The sequence below is a fragment of the Triturus cristatus genome, chromosome 1_1, assembly GCF_964204655.1.
Source record: "Triturus cristatus chromosome 1_1, aTriCri1.1, whole genome shotgun sequence".
NCBI classification, from domain to species: domain Eukaryota; kingdom Metazoa; phylum Chordata; class Amphibia; order Caudata; family Salamandridae; genus Triturus; species Triturus cristatus.
Genome location: NC_140579.1, coordinates 992,910,884 through 992,932,002, shown reverse-complemented (window position 1 = coordinate 992,932,002; position 21,119 = coordinate 992,910,884). Strand labels below are relative to the sequence as shown.

The window sequence follows — 21,119 nt, the reverse complement described above, 5'->3', positions numbered from 1 at the left end:
AGTGCACCCTTTCCAGATGGATTATCTTGTGCATCAAGATCTGTTACTCTTTGGCCAGTAAGGAACCTCCAGAGGGTATAAGGGCTCATTCTACCAGAGCAAAGTCTTCTACATCTGCCTTATCTAGAGGTGTTCCTGTGGAGGCCATTCGTAGAGCGGCAACTTGGGCCTCCCTCCACACTTTCGCGTTGTCCACCCTCGTATACCTACAATAGTGATAATGTGACAAAGTTTCTCTGTTACTGTCATAGGAAGTGTTACTTCTTTTGCTTTCCTGCATTGACTTCACATTGTGTGTGTTGGTTTGAGTATTATGTACTGTGTATACTGTATATATATTGTTGTTGGTCCGTCCGTGTGCCAACGGTGACGTCAGTGGAGCCGCGTGCGGAGCCGAGCTATGGTGACGTCGTCCTCGTCGGCGTGGAGAGCTACGAAAAAATTCCGAATGTTGTTGGCGCAGGGGATATTCAAGGGGAGGAATCCACAGGCAGATACTGTATCCACCAGAAAAAGCGTTACCGAAGGTAAGTAACTTGTTCGTTTAATGGCGATACTTAAACTCCCCCAAAGCACCCCACTAGTTTTAAAACAAGACTTGGGTATGGAATCTATCATCCCCAAAATGAGACTTGGTTGAGAATCTGGTTGACTACTGAGCTGGAACCCAATATGGTATGTTTTAGTGATATCCTGGATAGACAAAAGGGAGTGGAGATACTACCATTGCTAAATTATATAAAGCAGACATTAGCCTCTTCGGGTTTGATTAATTTCTGGATTAATCCAGCTTCTGGTACTACTTCTTCCATTAGAATAGGGAAAACTATCTTTTGTGGAAAGGGCCAACAGAAGGTAATAATTTCTGCCCAGTGTGTGGTGAAGCGGAAGAAATTGAAGAACACTTCTTATTCTCCTGCACAAAGTATTCTAGGTAGCGCGAATGTTGGATTGAGCCCTTGGAGCTCTTCAACATTGGGTCACATTGAGAATTTGTAGGTTGGATACCACATCCCTTATATTTTCAATACCAAAATACCTTGAGCGTACCTGGCCTATTCGATTCAAGATTTTATCCTCTCTAGCTCCCATTGAGTTAATATGACACAAGCATTTATAGTATTTGATTCCAACTAGCTATGCCTGTTATAAAATCCTTACCAGAACTATCCAGTTAGAAGGGGCAATAGGAGGGTGTTTTTGTTACAAAAATCACATTACTGCTTGTTCAAATGTACCTAATAATGCACTTTAATAATATTATAACTATAAGATTATATTATATTATTCGGGGATAGAAAAACTTGAACTTATCCTTAATAGATCTAATAAAGATTGTTGTTAGTCCCATTTTTTCATAATATATGCAAGATCAATTCCTTAAAACCAGAAGCACTTTTGAGGTTTTGAATATTACGTAATTTTTGAGGATGTGGCTATTGACGTTTGTCTGACTGTACTCACTAAAGCACTTTATTATGTTTTATATCTGTTTTTATCTTATGTATGTGAAATTGTTTTAAATGTATTACGGATCTGTTTTTAATATTTGATATATTATACATATATTTAGGTTCATAATTGTAAATTGAATGCGTTGCTTTTAAGGTCTCTGACTGATATAAAGTGCTTGGAACTGAAAACTGAATCCCCGAAGAATCTCACTCCTACTGCACCTGCTAATGCCGGGGTTCGCCACGCCCCAACACGCCTCTGTCTCTTTAACTATCACTCTCATCTCTGTCTCACTCTCTTTCTACCTTCTTTCATTTGAGGTCTTATTATCTGCCTTTCTTCTGTTTCTGTCACAGGAAGCAGTGACGTGGACAATGAAAGTCCGACATCATCTCTGTGCAAATCACACTTCCTGTTAATTAAAATTTTAGTTTTTGCTGCTGTAGTACACTGGAATGTACTGTGCTTACATTTTCATGTGTATATGTTGTTTATGGAGCTCTCTGTGCGCTTCTCTCTGCACGTGCTCTACTTGCCACAACAACCGTTTACCTTAACTATGTTTTACATTATTCAGCTTGTTTATCATGATTACAATTCTAGCAAATTGCGTGTTTATGACGATGAGTGATCCACCGCCTTGGGCAAAAAACGTCGAGTAAGTATTCATTAAGAAAACTCGTATACACAAAAATGGTAAACCGTTTTATGCTATGTTCTAGTCACAGAACATTAAGATAAACCAAAGATTATTATGACCTGACACTCATTAGGGATCAAGAAACCAAAAGAGTTTACATAAATAAACCACAGGTTATAGGACTGAATCAGCAGAGGCCACAGATTATAGAGCCCATGTTTTTGCATTTATAACATTTTCATGAAGGAAACAAGAGGGTGTTTACGGTATTAAATTCCCTAATAAAATGCATTCTTCCAGGCCCTCATTACGAGTGGCGGTATTCCTTTCAGATTGTGAAATCTAGGTAGGAGACCACTCTGGACCACTACAGATAGCCCAGTGTCTCTCGACTTGATAATTCTGGGCCCAGAGACACCGGGCAAGTTTGTTGGGTACAGACCCACAGCCTGTGAGAGTGCTTGAAGGGCAGGGGATGTGGATACCCTCCCGATTCCAGTAGCACCACTGGATGTGCAGACAATGCACTTCTCAGTCTGTCCTTACTCTGCTCATAGCAGCCATGAAATGTCAACAGATCTGTTCCCGAAATCGGGAAAACAGTATTCCTGGGACCTGCTGGTTTCTTCCCATTCTTGGAACAAAATTTACAATTCCTGGATTTTATCCGCAGCCTACCAGGTTGAATCGAATATCTGGCGCCAAAATCAAGCAAACTTGTAATGAGGGCCTCAGTATGGTGTTGTGGTCTCTGCATCAGAATTCACATATGAACAAAAGCACTAGAAAGACTGACTGTTGTTCATCAGAATATCTGAAGCATGTATTTTCCTTAAACAATCCTCTGTGCACCAGCCCCTTGCTCATTGAATTATATTTTTTGTTGTGTGCACCATTGTGCCTGTCGATAAATCTGAGGCTCACCACAACCTCCCCAAACTTCCTGACCAAGAAAACCGCAGTTAATAATATTTACATTTTCTAACCAAAATATTCTTTCGATTGCTATCTGTTCATTAACACGTTTGTGAAAATGTTCCTGAAAACGTGTGTACCTCCATCACAGGGTCTTGTGCAAATAACACACAATATTTCTGGACACACAAATATATATGTAACATTTACCAAAAACAAAGGTATCCCCTCATGTTACCCAGGATTACTGGAGACCCCTGAACTTGATAACAACACCTTGTTGTGTTTTTTGGAAGTATGAACTACTGGTGCCTAGGGTTGCCCATTCAAGCCGATTTTTACTTCAGAGCCTCAATTAACATATACTGTTTTTACATAATGTATTCTAAGTGGATGTCCCGCTTGCCTGGTTGCAAACCTGCTATTTGCTAAATAATAAATTGTGCTCCAACATGGCGGTCCTCAGATATGCCATTTCTGACCTGTGGCTTATGGACTGCGGAGAGCATCACCTCAAATTATACCCTTTAGGGACGCTAGTTTCTTTGGCATTATTTGACTCCTTGTATAGTCATTCAAGTCATGAACATCAGTGATGTGGAGGATAAATGTTAGAACGAACATCTAAAAACATGGGGTGCTCTGATCCCACTGTATGTATATTTAAGAGTTAGTAACAACGTAAATAGAGCTGTCTATAGTTACACCTAAACACAGATACTCTTTAATGGCAAGGGCATAGCTATTTGCTGCCTATATGGTTGCCCGAGCCAGAAATAAAATGCTTGTTTAGTTGTATGCCTTCTGGGAGATCGGGCAACATTAAGACTGAAAGTATTCCTTGGGCACAAGCACCAGATGGAAGGCCAGAGCTGCAGTGAAATATTACCCTGTCTGCCAGTAATCTTTCAATACGTCTTTAGACTCTTTTTTCAGGTCTCAGTTAAAGGCAGGTTTACCTGTCAATTGGCAAATCTATTGTTTCCAATACGTAACATATACTTGAAATGGGTTTTGGGTCAGACCCTTTTCTCTTTAGTTGGATGACTTTGTTATCTCTCCCAGTTCTCTGCTCTTGACTCAGTGGCTTTCCTGCCTATTCTTTCTCTTGTCCCACCCAAGAGAAGTTTGGGTACAAAAGTATTTTGGTTGGATGAGTTTTGTCCTTCATACCTGCTTGGTTTTCACTTTTCTGATGGATACATCTGCCAGTGGATTCCTCACCTTGTGAATATCCCCTGCGCCAGCAACATTCGGAAATTTTTGTAGCACTCCACGCCGATGAGGTCGAAGACGACGTCACAGAGGCACGGCTCCGCTCGCGACTCCGCTGACGTCACTGGATCCATAAGAAGACCTCGTCGGCGTGATGACGTCCGTTCCCTTTTTTCTGCGCCGTCGACGCTAAATGTTTTCGGGGACTCTCTCTGTAGCTTTAGCTGGTTACTTTGTTTTCATGCTGATATCTCTTTCTTCTTGTTTGCAGTTGGAAAATGTCGACTAAAGTCCGGGTTTAAGCCTTGCAGGGAGTGCGGTAAGCACATGTCGATTACGGATCCGCACGAGGACTGTGTCTGGTGCCTTTCATCGGATCATGATGTCGAGGGATGTTCTTGCTGCCGCAAGATGAGCACAAAGGCTCTGAAGGAAAGGGAGGCCAAGTTATTCATTGCCAGAATGAAAAAGGAGAAGAGAGGTCAAAGATCAAGATCGAGGTCGGCGTCGAAGTCAACGTCGGGGCATGCTTTAAAATCCAAGAAACACAAGAAAAAGAAGAGGCATGGCTCTCAACATCGTTCGGACAGGAATGCGGCTCCGAGATCGACCTCACCTTCTCGACGTCGTAAGGACTTTGTGTCTCCTTCTCCTGTCTCTGTTCCTGATTCTCCTGTTGGCCTGACCTCGCCTGCAGCTTCACCAGAGCATTCTCCGGCTCCGGCTCCATCTCCGATGCCGGCTCCATCTCCGGTTCCAGTTGAGGAAGTTCCGGCTCCGGACGAGTCTTCGACTCCGCTGGTTCCACTGTCGGCACCGATCGGTCCGAGTTCGGTGATGCCTCAGCCTGAGCCTTATCCTTCCTTCCCAGGCCCGGATCAAGATTCGACGCATTATTTAAATGCCATGTATGGGGTCTTTACTAGAGCTTTGTACCCCTCTGGAGCGCCTTCGGGTCCCATGGGTCCAATGGCTTTCAACTTCGGGTCCCATGGGTAAAATGGCTTTCAACTTGGGAGTTCCTCAAGCTTACCCTCCTCTCCTTTTATGCCATTTTTCCCGGTGACGCCGTCTTGGCATTTACCGTCACCGAGGACATCGACGACGCTTCCATCTTCACCGGCTCCGGCTCTACCTCGTTCGACTCCGGCTGCTCCTCTGGATCCGGGTTCGACGCCGGCGCCGTCGGATTCGGTTACGGCGCCACCATCTCCGGTTGTGAGAATCAGATCCAGGATGGAAGCTCAAAGGGTACTAGAAGAACAAAGGTACCAGATGGAGGAGATGGAAAATGGTGAGCTCATGGAATCTGATGATCTGTTTGAGGAGTTGAAAGAGGCTAGTGGCCTGGACTTGTCACCTGAGTGGGAGATTACTCCTCCGGCAGATACTCCTTCAAAAGGTGTGGCTCCCTACCACTCAGTTATTAAAAAAGCGGCCAAGCTTTCGGATCTGCAGTTACCATCTGCTGAGTTTAAGCCGAACATCCTCACAGAGGTTTTACATTCTCCTTCCTCTGTATCGGAACCCTTGCTTCCATTTAATGACGCCATTATTGAACCGGTCATGTAAGTATGGCGTAAGCCCTTCTCTGCTCCTGCGGTCTCTAAGGTTGTTGCAAGAAGATATAGGGCGGCTCCAGGGGACCCAGACTTTGACATCCCATCCTTCTCCGGAGAGTCTGGTGGTTCAAGCTGCTTGTTCTAAAAGATCTTCAGGTGCCTTTCCCCAAGTCCCTAGTGACAGGGATGCTAAAAAAACTGGACCAGTCAGCCAAGAAAGTCTTCTCTTCTGCCAGTATGGCTTTAAAATCGACAAATGCCACCTGTGTTTTGGGCCGATATATCCTTGCTCTAATGGATTCAGCGAAACAACTGGCCCCTAAAGTCAGAGGAGGATAGACAGAACTTTAATGAGGTGCTATCGGACACTCAGGTGGCTGCACGTGAAGTAATCCAGAGCGGCATGGATACTGCGGACTCTGTCGCTAGAATCATGGGCTCTTCGGTTGCCACAAGGAGGTGTGCGTGGCTGAAGTCTTCTGAGTTTTCCCCTGATGTGCAGGCAACTCTTCTGGACTTGCCTTTTGACGGTTCTGGGCTTTTTGGTAAAAAGGCTGATGCTGCACTGGAAAGGTTTAAAGAAATTAAAGCCACGGCCAAATCTCTAGGTCTGCCTAGGGGCTCGTTTAGGAGGTACCGGGGCTTTGGAAGATCGTCCTTTCGTACTTACAGGCAGCCCCAGCAGCAGCAACAACAGCAACAGACCACCCTGTATAAGAGCTACAGGGGCAGAATCAGAGGTCATGCTCGAGGTTGGCAGATCTCCTCCTCCTCCTCCTCCTCCTCTTCTTCCTCTGTCCCTCCCACCACTGCAAAGCAGCCCTAGATCCACCATTCTGGATCATGCTGGTCCTGTGGGGGGCCGGCTTACCCATTTTCTACAAGATTGGGAATCGGTTACTACGGACCTTTGAGTTCTAGATCTTGTCGAAAATGGGTACGCCCTTCCCTTTCGGGAATTCCCTCCAAATTACCCTCCTTACCAAGGTGCTTGCTCGGAGGACCATCTTCTCCTCCAGGAGGCGGTCCTAACGTTGCTAAAAAAAGGTGCGATAGAGGTGGTTCCAGAGCAGGAAAGAGGTCAGGGATGCTACTCCCGGTATTTCCTGATTCCAAAGAAGGATGGCAGGCTGCGTCCAATCCTGGACCTCAGGATCTTGAATCTTTTTCTGAAGCAAGAGAAGTTCAAGATGCTCGCCCTTGCGCAGGTTCTTCAAGCGCTGCAACAGGAGGACTGGATGGTGTCGATCGACTTGCAGGATGCGTATTTCCACATCCCCATCCTAAAGTTGCACAGGAAGTATCTCCGGTTTATGGTAGGGTCGCAACATTATCAGTTTGCGGTCCTTCCGTTTGGTCTTACTACTGCACCTCGAGTCTTCACCAAGGTGATGGCAGTGGTGGCAGCCCATCTCAGAAGGTCGGGGATTCCAGTTTTCCCCTATCTGGACGACTGGCTGATCAAAGCGGAGTTGCCAGAGAAGGTGCTTCATCATCTGCAGGTTACACCTCAGCTGTTGTACAAATTGGGTTTCTCGATAAACGTGCCCAAATCTCACCTGGTGCCCTCTCAGCGCAATCTGTTCATAGGGGCGGTACTGGACACTACTGTGTGTCGAGCATTCCCACCTCCACAAAGGATTCTTGACATTCAGGAAATGATTCCCTTGTTTTTCAATGGAGGGGTCGTTCCAGTCCTGAAGGTCCTTCGTCGGCTCGGTCTGTTTGCTTCCTCCATTCTGTTGGTCAACCATGCACGCTGGCACATGAGGGCGCTCCATTGGTGTCTCCGCAGGCAGTGGTATCAGCACAAAGGAGATCTCAGGGAGTCTGTGAGGATCTCCAGAGAAGCTGCGGCGGATCTGTCTTGGTGAAGCGTGGAGGGCAATCTGTCTCAAGGAAAGCCCTTCCATCTACCTCCATCGGTGGCCACAGTGATAACGGATGCATCCACTTTAGGGTGGGGTGCACATCTGGGGGATCTGGAGATCAAGGGTCTTTGGTCTCCAGAGGAAAGGTTGCTTCACATCAACCTTTCGGAGTTGCAGGCGATACGTTTGGCGCTCAATTTCTTCCTCCCTTCCCTTCGCGGTCAGTCGGTTCAAGTCCTGACGGACAACACTACCGCGATGTGGTATGTCAACAAGTAGGGAGGAGTGGGGTCGCATTGTCTCTGCAGAGAGGCTCTGCGTCTCTGGTCCTGGGTTCAGGATCATCGGATTTGTCTGATGGCAAATCATCTGGCCGGGGTTCTGAACGTGCATGTATGCATGTAGACAGTCTCAGTCGGCAGTTCTCCGCCGACCACGAGTGGAGGCTCCATCCGGAGGTGGTTTGTCACGTCTTTCGGACGTGGGGAACTCCTCGGGTGGACCTGTTTGCCACTCACGAGAATGCTCACTGCCCGTCATTCTGCAGTCTCCAGTATCCGATGCAGTGAGCTTTGGGGGAGTTGTTTCAGTTGAGATTGGACTCACATCTCCTTTACGCGTTTCCCCCATACCCTTGATTCCTCGGGTTCTGAGGAAGATTCGCCAAGACTGTGCCCAAGTCATATTGATCGCCCCGGATTGTCCAAGAAGGGTGTGGTATACAGATCTTCTCCACCTCTCCTCGTGCCCTCCGCTCCATCTCCCTCTCAGGGCAGACCTCCTCTCGCAGTCGGAGGGGCAGGTTCTACACCCCCACCTCCAGAGCTTACACCTTCATGCCTGGAGATTGAATGGGGCAACCTGAATTATTTTTCTCTCCCGCCTGATGTGGTAGATGTAATATTGTCTGCCAGACGTCATTCCACCAAATCTATCTATTCTTATAGGTGGTCCAAATTTGTTCTTTGGTGCGGAGAGAAGTCTATTGACCTTTTGAGGGCTTGTTTATCCATTATTCTTCAGTTTCCTCTTTCTCCTGCTCAGCAGGGCTTTGCTGTAGCTACTGTTAAGGGATATTTATCGGCTTTGTCGGCATTTCTTTGCTTGCCGGATCAGCCTTCCCTGTTTAAGTCCCCTATTGTATTACGATTTTAAGGGCCTTACAAACAAGTTTTCGCCTTCTCCTTTTATTGTGCCTCAATGGGACTTAAACCTTGTCTGAACTAACTTGATTGGTTCTCCCTTTGAACCTTTGCACAAGTGTCCCATGAGGCTGTTGTCTTTCAAAACAATCTTTCTCATTGCTTTTACCTCGACAAGGAGGGTAAGTGAGCTTCAAGCTCTGAGTTCGAAACCCCCGTTCTTGACCATTCACGCTAAAAGAATGGTACTCCGGACCAGGGCTGCTTTTCTGCCAAAGGTGGGGCAATCCATTACCCTTCCTACCTTCTATCCTCCCCCTCACCCTTCCAAGGAGGAGGAGCGGCTTCACCGCTTGGAACCTAAGAGGGTGGTGAGCTTCTACCTCGATAGGACTAAAGACTTTCGAGTGGACGACCAGCGCTTCGTGGGCTTTGTTGGCTGCAGGAAAGGCAGAGCGGTGCACAAGCGCACCCTTTCCAGATGGATTATCTTGTGCATCAAGATCTGTTACTCTTTGGCCGGTAAGGAACCTCCAGAGGGTATAAGGGCTCATTCTACCAGGGCTAAGTCTTCTACATCTGCCTTGTCTAGAGGTGTTCCTGTGGAGGACATTTGTAGGGCGGCAACTTGGGCCTCCCTCCACACTTTCGCGAAGCGTTATTGCTTGTATTCCGAGGTGAGGAGGGACGGTCACTTTGCTTGTTCTGTCCTTCAGGACTTTCTGGTATAGAAGGGTGGACACCCTCCTCCGGGAGTGGGACTGCTGTGGGGATCTTTTCTCAAGGTGAGGAATCCACTGGCAGATGTATCTATCAGAAGAACAAGTTACTTACCTTCGGTAATGCTTTTTCTGGTGGATACAGTATCTGCCTGTGGATTCCTCACTGGCCTACTCATTAAAATCGCCTGACAAGGTAATTTCCATAGAGTTCAAAGGTGAAGAGAAGAACAACAGAAGGAGAGTGAACCTCTTGCCCATGTTATGTTATGTATATTTGAAGAGCACTCATCATCCGAGGGGTATCTTTGCATGTGTTGTAGAAGGTTGAGTCTGATCCTCGTTGCTGAGATCTGTATGGTTTAGAGGTGTCTGGTCAGTTATGTGCTGATTCCAGTGTAGAGAATGATTCCGTAGTCAGTTTGCTTTTGGTGAGGGCTTGGGTGATTATTCTGGGCGTACTAGTGGAGAGGCATTTGAAGATTTCTTTCAGCATCTTAAAGGTGTGAAAGCAGGAGGCGTTGGCGTTGACTTGGGCCATCATGGTCAGTTGACTGGAAATGACAATGCTGAGGTTCTTGGCATGGGCAGTGGGGGTTGGGCCAAGTTCTTCTGGTCATCAGGTGGCGTCCTACAGTGAAGGTTTTCTGCAGATTATCACAACTTCTGTCTTGTTGGTTTTCTTCTAGTTAGTGACATCAATCATGCAGGAGGCGAACTCAGTGTGGTGTTAGATGTTTTGCCCTAGAAGGAAAGTATTAGCAGTGTGTCATTGGCTTAGGATAGAACGTTGATTCCATCCGTACAGATGATGCTTGCAAAGCTTGGTCATATAAGTGATGAAGTGGGTGTGGCTGAGAGATGACCCTTGAAGTACTTACCAGATGATCCTGAGGGTGTCCAAGCAATATCAGTCCAGGCTGACATATTTGGTTGGGAAGAAGCATATCCAGGAGAGTGTGGGTCCTGAGATACCAGTTTTGTGGAGTCCTTTGAGGATCGGGTTGAATACTGTGTTGAATGCTGAAAAGAGGTACAGTAGGATGAGGGCTGTGGTGTCTCCTCTGTCCATGATGGTTAGACCTGGCACCATTGGCGTGGGTCTCCCTTCCATTTTTCGCTTTTGTCTCCTCTGTGTTTGCCGGTGTTAGATGCTCTGGGTGCTGTGCCACTGCCATTCAGTGCCACAGCGCGAATGCTCCCTATTGTAAAGTGACTGTATGAATTGGTATAATCCTAATTGACCCAAGGAACATGATAGGAAAGTCGAATTTAGTATGCCTGAGCTCCAAATATTAAAGTGCATCTTTTAGTGACGATTATTTCTATCTTCTGTGTTTAAAACTACCACTTTTGGGAAGTAGGTATTTTCTTGCCTTAGCCTTCCCGTGTGCTCTGCTTTTATGTGTATTGGCTGTCTGGTTTTGGAGGGTCAAGGCAGGCTGAGACCGACCTGGATTAAATAGAGAGATCTGCAGTTGGAGTATGGAGAGGGGTGACCCTTTGACCTGAGCAAGGCTGTGCCTGGCAAGGTGAATGATGGCTCCACCTCCCACTGTGCGTCTGATGGCAGACCCCCTCTCCCTGAAAGGCAGGATGTAGCCTCGTAAATAAAGTGCTCCAGGAAGACACCAAACTGGTTCTGGCTCGGTTCAGTGATTTGTGACTTTTTGCGAACAAAGACTTTTGAGGTATAAAGATCTGTGCTAAAACCCCTACACGGTGTGTTACTTCGGGATGTCAAGATGATCCTCTGTCCGTGTAAAGAGAGGGAAAGGACTTTGAAACTTTCATCCATCTTGCTGAGGCAACTACCCAAGGGCCTGATTTGAGCTTGCCTCCTGCTGAAGTCTCAGGGACATTAGACTTCACCCATCAGCCGTCCGGATTCCTATTTGAGAGGGATTCTACTCGCAGGTGAGGCCTCTGTTGAGAATTCCAGAGCCTCTGGTTCTACTGCGGGGAACACAGGCTGAAAGTCATCGCATCGCTATTGTGGGCCACCGCAGCTGAGAAGCTATTGCCGCTGAGAGCCCGCATTTGCCTGTGTTACCAAAGTCATCGTGATCACTATTGTGGGCCGCCGCAGCTGAGGAGCTATTGCTACTGAGAGCCTGCATTTGCCTGTGTTACCAAAGCATCATGATCGCTATTGTGGGCCGCCGCAGCTGAGTAGCTGTTGCCGCTGAGAGCCCACATTTGCCTGGGTTACCAAAGTCATCGTGATCGCTATTGTGGGCCGCCGCAGCTGAGGAGCTGTTGCCGCTGAGTGCCCATATTTGCTGTCCTACGAGAATCATCGCTATCGCTATTGTTGGCCGCTGCAGCTGAGGAGTTGTACCGCTGAGTGCCCGCATTTGCCGTCCTACGAGAATCATCGCTATCGCGGGCCGCTGCACCTGAGGAGCTGTGCCGCTGATGCCCGCATTAGCCGTCCTACGAGAATCATCACTATCGCGGGCCGCTGCAGCTGAGGAGCTGTGCCGCTGAGTGCCCGCATTTGCCGTCCTACGAGAATCATCGCTATCGCGGGCCGCTGCAGCTGAGGAGCTGTGCCGCTGAGTGTCCGCATTAGCCGTCCTACGAGAATCATCGCTATCGCTATGGTGGGCCGCTGCAGCTGAGGAGCTGTACCGCTGAGTGCCCGCATTTGCCATCCTACGAGAATCATTGATATCGCTATTGTGGGCTGCTGTAGCTGAGGAGCTGTGCCGCTGAGTGCCCACATTTGCCGTCCTACGAGAATCATCGCTATCGCTATTGTGGGCCGCTGCAGCCGAGTGCCCGCGCTAGTCACCACTTTGAGGATCTTGGTATCACCTGCGGGTGCCGCTGGGTGCCCGCCTTTAAGCCCCGTCCCAGGATTATCTTGAGTGCACTGAGTTCGTTCCGCACACTTTTTGAGTGCCTCTATTGCTTTTGAAGTGAATCTGTAATTATGTGCATTGTGGTTTCTTGATCACTTTTGAGCCTTGTGTTAAGTCTATATAAAGATACTTATTTTTCTATAGCTACTTGTGTGGTGTCCCTTTGTAGTGTCTTCACTGCGTTATTGTGTATGGTCGTAAATGCTTCACCCACTGCCTCTGAGATAGGCCTGTCTGCTCATGCTACGTTACCACAGGGTTGAGCAGGGGTTATCAAAAGGGTGTAGCCCCTTACTCGGACTTAGGAAGAAGGATCCCTATTTGTACATCGGCGCCAGCCGCTGCCATTTAGAGATTCCCATTTCTAACAATGATCATCCGGATGTTGTCCGTAGCAGTGATGAGGGTTGTTGATGCGCTCTAGTTAGGTTTGAACAGATTGGATGGCATTGAGGTGATGGTCTGTCTTGAGGTGTTTCCTTTGGCGCTTGTTGATCAGCTTCTCCAGGACTAAGCTATCAGGGAGATGCATCTGTAGCTGGCTAGTGTCATCAGGTCTGTGGACTGTTTAGGTATTGCCTGAGCCAGCGCGCATGCGCTACTCTGCGAGGCTTTTAGTAAGGGCTTTTAAACTCTAAACACGCTCGTGTGTGTGCTTTCTTTTTATCACCCGCAATTGACCTTTGCATTCGTCTTTCTAAGAAAGACAGCACACAATTGGGCCAAGGCGGGTGCATGTCCCGCCTTCTCTCCGCTGGCCTAGAGTTCTCGGGGAGTGAGCAGCAGTGCGGCCTTGTGCCATCTGTTTTTAATTATCACCGTCTAGTGCTGCGGCTATTGTGGCTGAATGCTTTTGTTTTCTTGCTGTGTGTGTGCGCGGTGTTTGTTACTGGGGAGCGGCTGAAGGTCACTGGGCATCCAATCTTCTGCTTCAGACTAGCGTTGCACTTCAGTTCCACTGTCCGATGGGCGGCCCTAATGTAGGTACAGGCCCTCTCCACTATTAGGAGTCTCTGACCTGCTCAGACATGTGTAGCTAACCTCTATTATGATTTGGCCCTCAAATCCGAGCTCAGTCGATTGAGAACCTTAACGAGTCATAGCATCTGTTGTTTTGAGCACCGAGAAACATGCGTTGTATGAAGCGCTGCATAAAATGCATCACTATAATTATTAGGCTAGAGTCGGCTAACTGTGTTTGGGTTTAAGGCGGAGCTGAGCCCCTACTCTGTTTGTTTCACTCATACACACTCGCAGCCTGTTGTGTTGCACAGTAGTGCACACACCTGTGGGCGGTGACCTCCCCGGGTCATGGATGCAAGTGTGGCTGCTGGGCCACAGTGCTGTCTGGTTGGGTCCTGCTCTAGGTGCCGGGAGCAGCGTGTGACCAGCGCTTGCGATGGTGTGTGTAGTTGGCTCGGCGCCTGCTGCATGTGCCCTCCGGCAATCTGCCTCTGAAATCCCTGATTGTTTCTGTGGCACTTCTGTCCACAATGAGAGACGCTGCGTGTTTTTCTTTAACAGAAGGGTTGTCTTTTCCAGAGTAAATGTCAAAATACTGGTTTAAAACACAAAAACCAAACAGTACAAGTGTGTTGTATTAAATAAAAAGGTAGACCATAGAATGTCGTAACTAATGTTTGTTTATCCCTCATCCAGGAAGTATCCATAGGCAATGATTGAGGGGTTGAGCGGGAAGGGGAGGCATAGCATGACCCAAATAAAACTATATATATATATATCTATATGTCTTCTAGAGCAGCTCTTTTCACTCGCCTTCTGCATGTTTTACAGCCATCGGCTTTGCATGTGGGCTGCAGCCTTGGGCCCTGCCTTGGCACCGGGCAATGGGCACTTCTTGGGCACCTCACCCAGAGCTCCGACTGCGGGGTGGGTGGCCCTCCATGCCGCTGAACAGGTTGACTGGGCTGGTTGGAATCTTGTCGGGCGGAGGGTGTGTGTGCGCTTGTGGGGGTCTGCCAGATGCCTGTGCTCCGAATACCTTGGTGCGTGTCTCTACTTTGTGTGGCTGTCTGCTGTGTGTGTACACACAGCAGTACTCTTTCAGTGTTTGAAGGGGGTCTTTCTGCTCTGGATATCCCTCTGTGTCTGTCATGTCTGCGGTGTGTGGGCATGTCTGCTGTGCCTTGTCTCCTTTGTGTGTGCGGTGTATGTCTGCTGTATGTGTGCGGTGTGTCCGTTTCTGCTGTGTGTCTTGTCTCCTTTGTGCCTGCGGTGTTTGGCTGCTGTGTGCGTGCGGCGTGTCTGTTTGGTCTGCTGTGTGTCTTGTGTCCTTTGTGTGTGCGGTGTTTGTCTGCAGTGTGTGTGCTGTGTCTCTTTTTTCTGCTGTGTCTTGTCTCCTTTGTGCCTGCAGTGTGTGGCTGGCTGCATGGATCCCTTTGCTCCGGATACCTCTGTGTGTCTGTCATGTGTCGTGTGTGTTTGTGGGCATGTCTGTTTTGTGTGTTTGGTCTCTTGTGTATCCTTCCTGTGTGTGTCTGTCTGCTGTGTGGGTGTCTATGTGCCTGTGCGGCGTGTGTGTCTGTTTACTGTGTGTGGTGTCTATTCGCTTCGTGTGGTGCGTAGTCTGTCTGCTGTGTGCCTGTGGTGGGTGCGGTATGTCTGTCTGCTGGGTGTATGCACGACGGCACTCTTATAGTGTTGGGGATGCCTTTGCTCGGCTCCGGTGGATTTACGGCTGTGATTAAGGTCCGCCGGGTGAATGCCAGCTCGCCCGCCGCGGCCCCATCTGCTTTCGGTGTATCCCGGCCAGAAGGGACTGTTCTTTGCCTCGTGAGACGCTATGAGCCTTAGCGGCGGCGCACAGTGTGCCAGATGGCGGGCAGGCTGCATTCCAGTCTCAGGTTACTTGTCCTTCACAACAGGTGCCCGCTTTTATAAACCTAGTGGCAGGCTGCTCCTAATTAGCAACAATGCCGGGCGCATTTGTTTGTTTTTTAGCATACTAAATAATGTGACCAAACACAAATGTTGATGTGGACTATGTTTTACCATGAGAGGCATTTTGGTATGTTGCATCTTTCACTAGGTCCATATGGAGCAATCGTCCTCGCAAGACTGACATCCCAGATACCAGGGACCCGGGCTCATCTGTGTAACAGCATTCCCTACTCTGCCTCATTCCGCCTCACTCCGCCTCACTGTTCCTTACGGTGCCTCATTCCACCTTATTGTGCCCAGGCTCTGTACACGGGCTCAGCTGTGTAACCGCATTCCCCACTCTGCCTCATTCTGCCTCAGTGCCACATAATTATATGCAACATAAATACACTGCACTCAATGCAACATCCACTCCAAATAATACCACTCAGTGCCACATAATTACACGCCACATCATTATACTCTACTGAATACAACATACACTCCCCATAATACCACTCAGTACCACATAATTACACGCCCCATAATTACACTGCACTCAATGCAACATAAATACACTCCACATAATACCACTCGGTGCCATATAATTACACGCCACATACATACACTCTACTCAATGCAACATAAATACACTCCACATAATACCACACAGTGCCACATAATTATATGCTACATAATTACACTGCACTCAATGCAACATACACTCCAAATACCAATCACTGCCACATATCTACACACCACATAATTACCCTCTACTGAATTCAACATACACTCCACACAATACCACTCAGTGCCACATAATTATATGCTACATAATTACACTGCACTCAATGCATCAAACACTCCAAATAATACCACTCTGTGCCACATAATTACACTCTACTGAATGCAATATACATTCCATACAATACCACTCAGTGCCACATAATTATATGCTACATAATTACACTGCACTCAATGCAACATACACTCCAAATACCACTCAGTGCCACATAATTACACACCACATAATTAGACTCTACTGAATGCAACATACACTCCACACAATATCACTCGGTGCCACATAATTATATGCTACATAATTATACTCTACTGAATACAGCATACACTCCAAATAATGCCACTTAGTGCCACATAATTACACGCCACATAATTACTCTACTGAATACAGCATACACTCCCCATAATACCAATCAGTGCTACATAATTACATGCCACATAATTACACTCTACTCAATGCAACATAAATACACTCAACGTAATACCGCTCAGCACCACATAATCACACGTCATGATTACACTCTATTCAATGCAACATAAATACACTCCACATAATACCACTCAGTGCCACATAATTACACACCACGTAATTACACTCAACTCAATGCAACATAAATACTCCCCAAAATACCAACAGTGCGACATAGTTACACGCCACATAATTACTCTCTACTCAATGCAACATAAATACACTCCACATAATACCACTCAGTGCCACATAATTACACGCCACATAATTGCACTCTACTCAATGCAACATAAATACACTCCACATAAATGCACTCAATACCACATACCACCAATCGACATAAATGCACTCCACACCATGACACAATTTCACTAAGCATTATTTCACTCAACACCACAGTTCCAGGCCACGCAATCCAACTCCACACATTTCCAATACACCCCGCATAATTACACACCAAACAACATATTTCAACTCCAGAACTCCACATTCCACAACGTACCTCCAATCCACATCATATAGTGTAACCAGCTGAGCGCAAAACATCATTAACCACCACCATTTTGCATCGGCACACCACCTAAGCATCACGTCCGTCTGCCCTTGGAATCTGGCATCTGTTGATTCTCCCCTAGTGTCTGTCCGCTGCTCTTGTTCTAATCAAATTACTGTTTTCCAACCTCCACTCCCCCGTTATTTATGTCCCGCTCCCCCATAACAAAACAAATTATAACAAAAAAGCATGAGAACAGGTAGGAAGAAGTTGCCAGCAGTGCAAGTACAAAAAAACGAGAAGACATTTTTTATGTTAAAATCTTTTTTTAATCCGGTTCTTCAGTTGTATATAATGTTCTGTAGTAGGGGATCTCTGTGTATAGTCATAATCTAGTGAATAGTCCCGCCCATGTGCGCGGACCCCGGAGCAATAAAAATAATCTCTTAAATTGTCAAGCCAAGCAGACCTGCATCTTCACTTAAGAGAGAATTTCAAAGACAGATAATGCAGCCTATATCCACAGGCTACACTGTCCAGTACTTCAACTAGAAAGAATTCCACCAGCAACCACCAACAGCACTGCCTGTCCAGCTTTTTCCATAGAGAAAAACCTGCCTCTTCCAGCAAAAGCCTCTGGAATGATAGAGAGGAAGGAATGGACAGACAAGCCCCATAGGCTGCCATTATGTGGCTCAGAACAGGATACTGTGCCTTTAAGAAAACTTTCCAGAACTTTTCCAGTAACCCAGAATGCACAGCAGGTCCCTTTTACTTTCAGTTCTTTTTTCTGGCTCCTGCTAGCAGGACCCTGGAGCATTGAGCTCTCCCTTTTTCAAGGGTTTATTGGTGATTTTTGTCAATTTTTCAAGTGTTTTAGTGTTGGGACTTCCTTCTGGTGCTGTCAACATGCCTGGCTTGTTCGACAAGTACCCAGAGTGCGACAGGAAGAAGGCTAAGTCAGACCCACACAAGGCGTGTATAGGCTGCCTTCCCCAGTCCCATGTGCCTGAAGAGTGTGATATCTGCCACTCGTTCTCAGCCAGGACCCTGAGGGAAAGAATGAAGATCAGGCTCCAAGTCCTGGAGGACAGAAGGCTGAAGGCACAAGGTAGGTCAGGAGGGGCTGATTCTGCCCATGCTGAGGCCTCTGGGGGGCGATCGACGTCGAAGAGGGATTCATCGACGTCAAGGAGGCGCAGGGAGTCCCCGGGCTGGGGGTACTCAGTGGTATATACGCCGCCTCCTCCTTGCCACCGCCACTAACGCCACCACCACCGCCAACTCCTCCTCCTCTGCCTCCTCCTGCTATTCCGCCTCGCAGGTCTTTGGGCCCACCACCGGTTCCGACACGATCGGTCTCGTTGCCCAGGTATCCGCCGCCGCCGCAGGGAAAGCCTAGGCCGCGGCGCCAGGGTAAGCCACCGTCGCCGGGCCCGGCGAGGCCGGCGGACAGACCGAAGCCAAGAAGATCGCGCTCCCGCTCCGGACGGAGAGGGAGATCGCGGAGCCGTGGGCGTTCGTCGTCAACATCGAGACGGCGCCACAGGAGGTGCAGATCCAGATCTCGCACTCGATCATCTGCCAGGGACTTCTCACCGACGCTGTCGGACCCGCCCGGGACGAGGGTGTCACCGGTTGACGACCTGGCTCCTTTCAGGAGGTACTGCTGAGAGGTGCAGCCAAGTTGGGAATCACGGTGACGGTACCGACACCTACGACGTCCGTGATATTCGAGACGCTGCACAAGAAGCACCTGTCTCGCCCCCTGCTGCCTCTCGTGCTGGGACTGGTGGAGCCCGCTATGCAGTTGTTCCTCACTCCGGCAGTGACGAAATCCGCCCCCTACCGGCTTATGAAGAAGTATCGGGCCCCGGACTCGGACCCGACCTTTTTGAGGACGGACCCTAAGCCAGATTCAGTCATTGTGACGGCGGCGTGGAAGCAGCATGCTACCATCCCTTCATCGACAGTTCCGCCCGACAAGGAGAGCCGCTGGCTGGATTCGGCGGGCAGGAAGGTCTGTGGGACGGCTGCCACCACCATGAAGGCAGCAAGTGCCGGGGCGCTGTTAGGGCATTACGACCGTGCCCTGTGGGAGTCTCTCCCGCAGTATGCAGAGCTGCTGCCTCGCGACAAGAGGGAAGACTTCTTGGAGACTTTGCGCGAGGGGATGCTGGTCTCAAACCAGGTGATCAGTGCGGCAGCGGATGTGTCCCTGCTGGCGGCGCATGGGTACTGTCATGGCGGCCACCAACGACAGCACGCGTGGCTTCGCCTTACCTCGCTCAAGCCGGAGGCTCAGCATAGAGTGGCCAATCTGCCTTTCTCGGGGGAAACCCTGTTCAGCCAGCATGCGGACGACGAGATGGCCCGCATGAAGACGGAGGCAGAGACCCTGACGGCTGTCGGGTTGGAGAAGCCAGAAAAGAAGAAACGCCCCTTCCAGAGACTGTTCGGGTCTGCGGGCAGAGGGCGTGGGCAGGCCTCGGGACAGCAGCAAAACCAGCAGCAGCAGTTCCGTAAACCCTTCCAGAAACACCAGAAGGGTAGAGGGGGCCAGCAGTCCGCTACTGCTACCAAGGGCCCGGCCGGGTCGCGGCCCTGAGCATTTACTTCCCCTGCAACCGTTACCCACTCCAGTGGGGGGAAGCATTCAATTTTTTCCAGCAGAGTGGAGAAAAATTACTCAGGACAAGTGGGTGCTGAATATTGTTTGCAATGGATATAGTCTTCGATTCATCAGGCCGCCTCCAGCGATTCCGCCGGTAAGCTCGCGGTATCAACTGCGAGAGCTCCAGGCGGAGGCAGACATCCTGTTACGGAAAAAGGCGGTGGAAGACGTACCTCTGTCTCAAAGGGGAAGAGGTCTGTACTCTCGTTTCTTCCTGGTTCGCAAGAAGGACAAGAACGAGTTCAGGCCCATTCTGGATTTGCGGCAAGCAAGCAAATGGATTCGCAGAGAGAAGTTTCGCATGCTGTCGTTGCATCAGATGTACCCTCCGCTGCAACAGGGAGACTGGCTCTGTGCCATAGACCTACAAGATGCGTACTTCCATGTGCCCATTGCACGGAAACACAGGAAGTTCCTGCGATTCCAAGTCGGCGCCAATCATTATCAATACACAGTACTGCCATTCGGGCTAAAGTCTGCTCCAAGGACCTTCTCGAAGTGCATGGCAGTGGTAGCGGCGCACCTGCGAAGGAACAAGGTGTTTGTCTACCGGTACCTGGACGACTGGTTGATCAAGGCCTCATCTTTTTCTGAAGCGCAGGCGCATTTCCGGAGGACGTGCGTCCTCTTGAACAAGCTGGGGTTCCACGTCAACATGTCCAAATCTGTCCCGACTCCGGTCCAGTGCATACAGTACTTGGGGGCCTCCATCGATACACGGTCAGCAAGTGTGTCTCCTTCGGAAGAGAGACGGTTATCGCTCCTTCGGAAGGCTCAGGACCTCCTGGCCGCTCCATCGGCGACAGTGAGGAGGTTGTCTTCGCTGCTGGGGTCGATGGCCTCCTGTATCTTCCTCACGCCGCACGCACGGCTGCACATGAGACCACTGCAGGAGTGCTTGGAAGATTAATGGGATCAGAGAACAGGTTCTTGGGACTGTGAGAAGTTGGCCTGATGTATGATGTCACTGTGAGAAGTTGGCCTGATGTATGATGTCACTAGTTCTAGTGTACACCTTATATCAGTCCAAACAACCCTTATGGTGATTGGTTGTAAAGTCAACCTTATAGACCAGCTATCCTAGTGGTAGCATGGACAAGAGCAGTCTTAGGCTAAACTCTGAATGGCATGTGAAGCCAGCTGTGATACCATATATAATCCCTTGAATACCAAATGAAAGGACACCACAACAGATATATACATATAAAATAAAGTGTATTTATTCTAGTCAAACCCTCAGCACTCTTTATGAGATTCGAGGTAAGTACAACACAGTCTTATTTAAGCATACATTAAGTCACACAGGTAAGTAATACAGTTAGGCCCTAGGGGCCACGCAAACCATATACTAAAGAAGTGGTATAAGGACCACTGTCACGGAAATAGGATAGGCCTAGGCCTAGGGAATCACTGGGG

The 21,119-nt window shown here is 48.5% G+C and overlaps 1 protein-coding gene across 2 annotated transcripts in view; it reads left to right on the top strand.

The window, feature by feature from the left end:
- Nucleotides 1-21,119, top strand: part of LOC146871423 (sodium channel protein type 4 subunit alpha-like) — a 1,828,482-nt gene that overhangs the window by 440,104 nt on the left and 1,367,259 nt on the right. The window contains exon 4 of one of the 2 annotated variants that reach the window (XM_085651070.1): nt 2,026-2,113. In XM_085651070.1, coding sequence (XP_085507196.1) covers nt 2,043-2,113 — 71 coding nt within the window. In that variant the 5' untranslated portion in view covers nt 2,026-2,042. Of the gene's footprint in view, nt 1-2,023; nt 2,114-21,119 lie in introns of both variants that reach the window. The other variant, XM_085651069.1, reaches the window with a different exon arrangement.